Here is an 8,976-nt window from a genome sequence, read left to right as displayed (position 1 = left end):
TCCCCAGGAGCCAGTTGTATATATTTTGCCACAATGCATTTGGGACTGGTTTTCTCTGAAATGTTTCACCACCTAAATACTACAAGAAATCAGTCAACAATTACTTTGGTGGATTAATTAAAAGTCCAAATTATGTAGCTTAATTATTTCCTATATGACAAATACTATTTTAAATACCATCCTAGTAGAAAATTAACTGAAGCATTTCAGATTTTGACTAAAAAATAATTAGAGAGGGTATGAATTATATTCCTATTTAAAAGCTAGGCTCTAAGAAGATATGCCAATACTTTAGTTCTTGAATAGTTATCAGAAGTTCCAGTTCCATCACTTTCCTCCTTTTTGGTAAAGGAAATTTAAAAGCTAAAAGATCACAACTCCTCCCTATTTATAGAGCATTTCAAGACTGATGAGGTTTCAGCAGAGAAGTGACACTTGCTGTTCTCAAACAAATTGAATTTCATGGAATAGTTTTCCTGTTCCTTACTGCCCAACATCAGCAGGATGTGGCACTGTCCAAACAAGAGTCAGGCTTCTTTTTCAAGCCAACTTGTTTTTGTCCTTTGCCACCACACTTTTCCAATTCCTTCCCTAAAGGGTACTTAACACGTATGATTTTTTTTTCCTTCAAGTATGAGGCAGACCACTTCTGAAACTTACACATTTCTCCCCCCTCAGTTTAGACATACACTTCTCATGTAATTCAAGCTGTAAGTCACACAGAGTAAGCTACTGCTTATGCTAGGCAGATGTACAGAAATATGAACAGTGGTAACCACTCCAAATCTTACAGGCATTTCCCAACCACATTTTTCCCTTTTGGTCTTGAAAAAGTTCAGAGCCTGAGTCACTCCAAGACTGAGCAGGAGCACTCCCCTTGATCACTCACACCCATCACAAGGTGGTCACATCTGTTTATTTTGCTAAGAAATGAGTCACAAGCAGAACTGCTGAAGAGCAGTAGCACAGCTAAAAAATAACTGCCTAGTTAAGTATTTGTCAAGAAACAAAGTTTCCCAGCTTTAACTTACAATCTTCTCAGAATCTTTTTCTTCTTTCATACACTGAAATTTGGTCACATTTTCAATACACCAGAGACTCCTGTATAAATCTCTCAATTTGCAGAGCCAATCACACTTACAGACTCAGTACTGCTGTTACTTGGCATTAGAAAGGTGCAAGTACATCTCAAATATCTGCCCATTCCCTCCCAGCAACAGGAGGTGATGCAGTCGGGCATCTCTAAGAAGCAGCTCCTAATTAAATATTGTGAAGAGCTATTTTTTGACTTGTTTACTCATTAATCCCCTCACATGTGTTTAGCAACTATGACAGTTCTCACTTTTTTACCTCCCTAGTTTCTGGTGTTGGCCAAAGTTGTGATACCTCAAAGGCTAACAGCTACTCCAATCCAGCATAGCAAATTCTACTTTTCTGCATAAAGAGTTACTTAAATGCACCAAAATAACCTTTCAGACTGAGACAAGAGCAGAAGTCTGTAAACAAGAATAAATTTATTTTAGATTCTTTAAAGATTTAATGATATACAAAATGTATACAGTATTATATCCTTATAACATTTTACCTTTCCCCATCAAACATAAACACCATTTAAACAACTATTGTGTTCGTGCCTTAGGTCTGTATCTATAAGATACACTACTGAATAAAAAATTTATAGAGCTATATACTGCCCTTTTAATTAAAAATTACAAATTAGTACCTATGTAACAAAAAAAAATCGCAGCATGAAACTTCAGTTGGACAACAGGTTCTTTTCTTGCTGAATGCTCAACAATATTTGGGACAGTTAAATTACATTTTATTGGCATGAAGGTGCATTGCAATCTCCCATACTTTACACAATACTAATCCAACCCTAGTCTCTCTTAAGTAAGTACCACAAATAACATAACATTAAAGATGTTTCCTACACGATTTTAAATACATTTACAAGTTATGTGTACATTCGGTTTCGATATACTGGTTTAGGAGATCTTTGGAAGGCGGAACTTCTGAAGCAGTCACTACGTACGTACAAGGGAAAGCACTTCCAACTTGTGTTCTTAACAAGGCAACTTATTTGGACCAGCACAAACTAATTCTTCTATTAAATATAATTATACCAGTCTATCATGGCTTTGTTACTATTTGACAGTGACTTGATAAAATTGAAATGTGTAAAACAAGAAATTTCATTATGCACAATTCAGGCTCTATTTCACAAAACAAAAACAACCAAGCCCAGTTTTACAGTCATGAAGCGGAAAGAATCCTGATTCAGGAGACCCTCTCTCTCTTTCGGAACAGATCAAGTTCCTACCTTCAACTTCAGTCTATTGGCATCCTACGTACACCTCATTTGGCTCTGTCCTCTTCAAAAGGCTAGATTAAAAGACACCTGGTGAGAAAATATTAGTGGCACACTTCCGAAAACACTCTAAGAATACTCTGGCATTACAGAGGTAGGTGCTTTCTCCTGGTTTTGCTCATTGACAGTAAGACAAATGCCAAAAAGACAAATGCTCTACCTTAAAACATCAACTACCAAAATCCTTTTGGTGGAAGGCATATTTCCCACCACAGGACTACAGGAAGAAAATCCTCCACTAAACAAAAGTAAAATAAAAAATAAAACTTTCTTCTTAAAAAGCCCCTTTAAAAACACATCTTAAATACTTGTCATTATTCCACCTGTAGAATGATCAGCTGCCACGCTGCTCTGTATATGGTTTTCACAAGTCGTAAAATCATTAGATCATGGACCAGCCAAAATTCCACTTATAAGACAGTAATCCTTGTTTTGACAAGTCTTTCTTTTCATTATAATGAGGGAAAGGTAAGTGACAACTTTGTGAGGTTCCACGAAGTTTGAACAAGCCACTAAGCCACTAAGATGGTCACATCATCAGAGCATCAGACGAATCGAATTGGCCGGATCAGAATCTTTGGTGCAGCTTCCAGGCTGAATTGTCAATTCAGGGGCATCGTCCTGAGGAAATATCATCTTGTCAGGTGTGTAGTCATTCCTCTTCAGATCTGTACAAACAGAACAAAGTCATAATGATTACCATTTATTGAGCTAGTAGAATCAGTGGGGCATAAACATCTAGCAAAGAATTGGATATGCAAATGCACTTATCAAGATTAATTCCAGGATAAGCACTGTCAAAACAGGGATGTTTTTATCAGAGGTGCAATCAGAAGCCCAAAGTCAAATTACAAAATTGCACTTTCAGAGCATGCCTTGACTACTTCATTAGGTACCATACAACATGTCATTACATCAGTGGCTCAGAAGGAGGGTCCTGGAGCTCTTACCAGGAAGTTTCAGTTTCCTGCAGCAGGAATTACAGTGGTGCTTTGCTCTGAAGTTTTTTATTGCATCCTCTCCCAGATTGGCCGGACCGAACACCATATCGTATGACCTTAGAAACAAAGTGCACATAAACATCACTTGGACGTGTTCTCTTTCCAGTGAAAATTTTATAATACTGTAGGTCTTTCTTTACCCTTACCTTTTTTCCCCAGCTTTTATCACAGAGGGATCTGTCAAATTTTCACCAACACCTTCAGACAGCACATGAAGAAAAAATTAAATCTCATACACTTCTGATTACATAAACATATTAATATTAAAAAGCCTTCGAATCCTTAGCTATGACTTCTCAGCTTTTCCAAGAATAAAACCAGAAAAAAACCCACAACAAACACAACCCAAAGTACACAATTCTCTACCCTTATAAAATTGCTTTTGCTTCTAAGCAAGCACTTTGTACTTCTCAGATTTCTTCCATCTATTTTTTGCATTTCCTAGCTTGAGTTTTCACCCATGAGAAAAATCTCCTATACAGTTCTCACTGCCAGAATATCTGGCACAGAGTTCAGGATAAAACCAGCTTACCACATTGGCACTACACAGATGTGCCAAAAATAGCATTTTTAATTCCTCATTTCATTAGGAAAAGATATATATATTTATATTGTGTGTTGCTGTAAGATTTAATACCATATTAGAACTAACAACTGGTGAAGGGTCTGGAGCACAGGTCCTGTGAGGAGCAGCTGAGGGAGCTGGGGGTGTTTCTCCTGGGGAAGAGAAGGCTCAGGAGAGACCTCATCCCTGTCTAGAACTACTGGCAAGGACACTGCAGCCAGGTGGCGGGTGGTCCCCAGCAGTAGGACAAAAAAATGGCCTGAAGTTGCACATGGGGAAGTTTAGGTTGGATATGAGGCAAAATATATTCACTGAAAAGGTTGCCAAGCACTAGAGCAGCTGCCCAGGGAAGTGGTGCAGTCACCATCCCTGCAGGGATTGAAAAGCTGTTTAGGGGCATCCCCTGGGCACATGGAGTGTGTTGGACTTGGCAGTGCTGGGTAAAGTTGGACTCAATGATCTTAGAGGTCCTTCCCAGTCTTTACCATATGATTAAATAACAAAATCACATGTCCTAACTAACTAGAAGAAGAAGCACTAAATAATGCTTGTTGTTTATTACAAATGCACAAATTCTTAACAAAATGCTATCAAAAGAAAAACCCACATAGACCTTGGCCCCAATCCAAGTTTCAAAGTCAGGGCATTACCTTGCAGATCTAATACCAACAGTTCTCCTCTTGTATACTCATATGTCCAGTGGCTGAAAGCCAGCATAACCTCCTCCAGCATGTTAGTTGGAATTATTTCATCACCATTATTGTTATTATATTTTCTAAACTCTCCAGTCATGCACTCTTCAACTGCAAACCACTGGCCAGCAGAGTGGCAATATAACAGGAAAACTTCCAAGAACCTAGTAAAAAATACACTTAATTAATATAATAATAATTAAAATAGAGAGCTATCATTACTATTACATTTTTATTTGATTTACTAATAATTTTAATATTTTAAAACTATTATACAAAGCCATTATCACACTAGATTAGAATCAGTGCAGAAAATACCAGTGGAAAATACTGCCAAGGACAATTCTGCTTGCCACATTCACAGCAATATTCCAAGACATATCCTCATATGACTATATGCTCATACATACACATATGAGTATCTCAATATATTTGATGCATCTGTTAACAACCTGCAGGCATTCCCCTGAGCCAAAAGCATGCAGTATAATGGCAGTTTAAATACACTCACCTTGGAGAGTATGGGATGGATTTGGGCTTCATCTGGTTGAATGCAAAGGTGAGTTTCTGTGCTGCTCTCTGCTGCTGAATTTCCTGTGAGTCAAACCCACACCTCATTAGCTGCTTAACAGAACAGGGAACAGCAGAGAGCCAAGCAGGCAGTGGGAACAGTGTCTATTCCCCCAAGACAGGGTAACAGATGACTTGCTTTTTAAATTATATCTATATTTTAAGAATTTGAGCTCTTTGTTTAGATAAGCCATCCTGGAACAGAGTTTTTAACCCTTTTGCCCATACAGAACCCCAGACTAACTTTTTTTCCTATTCTAGTAAGTATATCCTAGTACACAGGTGGGAATTTAATTCCTGTTTAACATATAATGCCTGTCCATGTTTAATAATTGACAAAGATAGAACTTACTCTCAAGCACAAATGCAACACAGTATCCTCCTTATAAATGCTTGACCAAGTATTCACAACTTCAGGAAGAAAGGACTTGATGATATAAAGATGTCCTGATTTCAGGATATCATATTCTGACCACGTGCATACAACTTTGAGAGCTCGACGTAAACCTCCTCCCATCTCCTCTTTACTTAAAAATTCAATTTTAGCACAGAGCCCCAGCTGTGACCAGGAGGACATGCTGTTGTTCAGGATGCTGGGAGAACTTTCTTCAAGGCGATACACAGTGACTGGTTCACCTGCAGAGCAGCACAAGAGCAATCACCCAACTGAATTTTCCAAGTTTGAAATAAAAAACACTGAAAACACACAATTTCTTACAACAACATGCAGTTTTAACTCATTACAAACATCTTGAATTAACAAAAAATTTAAACTGCCCAGTGGGATGACACCTCTGCAGCTTTTTTCACAGAGCTGCAAAATTTGTCTTCCTATTTAGACCTATTAATGACACTGTTCAAACAGCACTAAGAACACTGAATAAATGTTTGTTTACAGTTTAAACAAGTGAAGACAACTTAAAGGAGTCCTTCCAGAATAGTTTGTTATAAAACTGTTAGTACAATACTACCATCACTGTAACACCATTTCTAAGGACAACTATAATTAAATCTACATTTCATAATCAAGTGAGTTGCCCTAGAAAAGGTGTCGTACTCACATATATTTCTGAGTGTTCTAACACAGACTTCTTTTAGTTCATTTAGACTTCAGTTTCACACTTGCTGTGAGAAACTGTGAACTTTGTCTTGATCCTTCTATATGAGAAGGATCAAACCAAATTAGAATCCATATAAGGTTTGCTTTTCTTCCCCTAAAGGCAACAGAGAAGCAGCAACAAGAAATACAATTCTTACCTCTTGGAGGCACAGGAGTGAATGGAATGCTCTGTGATAATCTCATCAGGTTATTTCTTTCTACAGCTAGAGGAAAATTACAGCATTTGTTGAAGCTTAAGGGTCTTATAAATGTCAATAAAAAAATAAGCATTAGTTCACAAGAGGGACTGACCTGAGTAATAGTAATTGATATCCATGATGGGCTTGAAAGGAGAAGCAATACCTGAAAAGAGATTAAGGAGAAAAAAGAAGAAAAAAAGAGATACTCTAAGCTACTAATTTATGTACTAAAATACCACACACTAAGATCCACTGCCAAATACAACAGTTTGAAAAGGATCTGCTGTGAAGATAATTAAATATTGCACTTAAGTCTTTAGTACCTCAGGGAAAAACATTGTAGAGCTTAATGATTAGTTGTTTATTTAAAAGATTTTTAAAATATTTTTAAGTCACAGTGTTGTGTGTCCAGTAAGTTCCAAATTGCCATCAATTAAATAAATTCCCATACAAGACCCAAGCAGTTGGTTATATACAAAAATCTCTCACCTCCAGAGCAGAAAGAAAACTTACCATTTAATGCATCTTCTTCTGATGGCCTGTCAAATGCCACAAAAACAACAGTCACCTTCAAAACTTACTCTGTTATTCCCTGATTTTGACACATCATCCTAGGTCACTTTGTTAACCTCACAGTACCACTTTTAGTCTGTTATCCTATTTTTCAAGGGCAGTACAGGCTTCTTAATTACAAAATACTAATGGAAAGCTGTTAAGTAATCTCATGTTTTTAGAGCTACGCTTTAAATACCTCCAAGTCATGCACAACATTATGTAAAGTTTGCATCACAAGAGCTCGTTCCCACAGAGGTGCTTTAATTAAAACTTGTTCACAACAGCTTAGCCTTCTGTTATCAGATAAATAAGGTAATGGCTTTAACAGTTAGCTCAGGGGGTAATTGCTAACAAGAGCAATGTCTGCATAATTTCAGAGGTGGTTACAGTTTGAAAGGCTGGGTAAAGACCTTTACCACTATGTGTCAACACATTTTCATGTTTTGCCCTCCAACGTGTGACACCATTAATCTAAACAGAACCTATTAAAGCACGATGAGAGCTCAACCTGACCCACCATGAGCACCCACATCCAGGGAGCCACCCCAGTCCTGGCTGCATCCCAGGAGGAGTGACCACAGGCTGAGGGGTGATTCTGCAAGAGACCCCAGCTAAATACCACTATAGCCAAAGGCAATCAAAAATAAAAACAGATCAAAATACAGAGCAATAAACTCGCTCCATTAATAGAAAACTTACTTACATTTGACTGCTATTTGAAGGTCTGCCTTGTAGCCAATCCTTTAAAACAAACGAGATGGAAAACAAAGAGGGCTTCAGTTTTGTAAGGAAAGCACAGTTTATTCAGTTGGAGGTGGGGTGGTAACATGCTTTAAGCTCTTGGAGTACAGTCTGTTTATTGGAAATAAACCAGGCTGTACTGAACTGCAGTTGAATGGAGAGACTCAAATACCACTGAGAAATGGTAACTACAATTAAAAGAATAAATAAGGGTCTATATTCACTACTGTTTATGGATTATAAAAGTAATTCTTTTCCTTAAAAGAAAAGAATTTTTACTTTATTTCTACAAACAGGAAACAGCACAGATTTTCATAGTGAGAACATACACAAATTCTTCCCTTAGTGAAAACAGGTCTCCTGTTGCCTCCTAGAACAAGCAAGTCCACAAATCAGTATTACTCTGTATCTGTTTATTCTCCTTTATTTGTTCAGCTTCCAGTTCTGCTCAAGAATGTCACAAAAGGTTGATACAAACCGTGAGCAAGGCTGCTTTAGAGTCGACTTGCTGCGTGTCTTCACTTGATGCTCTCCTGCTCTTGCTGTACACTACAAATGAAGGAGATTTGTAACTGGATAAAGAATGGCAGCTGTCACTGTCACCTGTTTCCTAATAGTGAACAAACAGACAGCTTAACATAGCTCTCATGAAACAAGCCTGACCCACAACTTTAAAAGAAGTTTGCAGTCCTAACCAGACCACTTCACTTTTTACAACTCTGGTTGTCTGTGGCAAATCCAAGGTAACAAAACTGACCTGGCATGGCTAAAAGAACCACAAGATTCAAGTACCACCAAACATGAAAATATTTCAAGATTATTTAACCATTTGTGTTTCCTTTGCATCTTCTTAGGATACCCACTAGCAAGGCAAGTCAAAGACAACATTAGGACACCTGAACAGGGCCCAGACTCACGCTGCTCTGAGTGGGCTGTCAGAGGGTCAGTGAACCCACCACAAGAACTGGATTGTTGTAGATCACTGTCAGTTTGAAGAGCCTACCAAAAAAAAAAATTACATTTACCATCAGTTATCATTACCATTACTGCTTTCAACTACTACTCTTGGAACACAATCTGCTCAGTTTTTCATTTTAGGACTGGCCAGGACTCTTCAAAATTTCTGGATGTACTTCAAATACCTCACTGCATTGAAATGTACAAGTTGAGTGCATTAATTTA

At 37.8% G+C, this 8,976-nt stretch overlaps 1 protein-coding gene across 6 annotated transcripts in view; it reads right to left on the bottom strand.

Moving 5' to 3' along the window:
• Positions 1–1,495: 1,495 nt before the first annotated feature.
• Positions 1,496–8,976, bottom strand: part of TRPM7 (transient receptor potential cation channel subfamily M member 7) — a 51,587-nt gene continuing 44,106 nt past the window's right edge. For 3 of the 6 annotated variants that reach the window (XM_072933696.1, XM_072933698.1, XM_072933699.1), the window contains 12 exons: positions 8,691–8,793; positions 8,273–8,343; positions 7,757–7,794; positions 7,012–7,037; positions 6,611–6,661; positions 6,457–6,522; positions 5,552–5,835; positions 5,141–5,223; positions 4,588–4,793; positions 3,519–3,570; positions 3,322–3,428; positions 2,321–3,039 (listed from right to left, as the gene is read on the bottom strand). In XM_072933696.1, coding sequence (XP_072789797.1) covers positions 2,909–3,039; positions 3,322–3,428; positions 3,519–3,570; positions 4,588–4,793; positions 5,141–5,223; positions 5,552–5,835; positions 6,457–6,522; positions 6,611–6,661; positions 7,012–7,037; positions 7,757–7,794; positions 8,273–8,343; positions 8,691–8,793 — 1,218 coding nt within the window. In that variant the 3' untranslated portion in view covers positions 2,321–2,908. Of the gene's footprint in view, positions 3,040–3,321; positions 3,429–3,518; positions 3,571–4,587; positions 4,794–5,140; positions 5,224–5,551; positions 5,836–6,456; positions 6,523–6,610; positions 6,662–7,011; positions 7,038–7,756; positions 7,795–8,272; positions 8,344–8,690; positions 8,794–8,976 lie in introns of all 6 variants that reach the window. The other 3 variants (XM_030280946.4, XM_072933697.1, NM_001177554.2) reach the window with 3 other exon arrangements.

The sequence above is a fragment of the Taeniopygia guttata genome, chromosome 10 (genome assembly GCF_048771995.1).
Source record: "Taeniopygia guttata chromosome 10, bTaeGut7.mat, whole genome shotgun sequence".
Lineage (NCBI taxonomy): Eukaryota > Metazoa > Chordata > Aves > Passeriformes > Estrildidae > Taeniopygia > Taeniopygia guttata.
The sequence above is the reverse complement of the archived record's forward strand: the minus strand, read 5'-3'. Positions and strand labels throughout refer to the sequence as shown.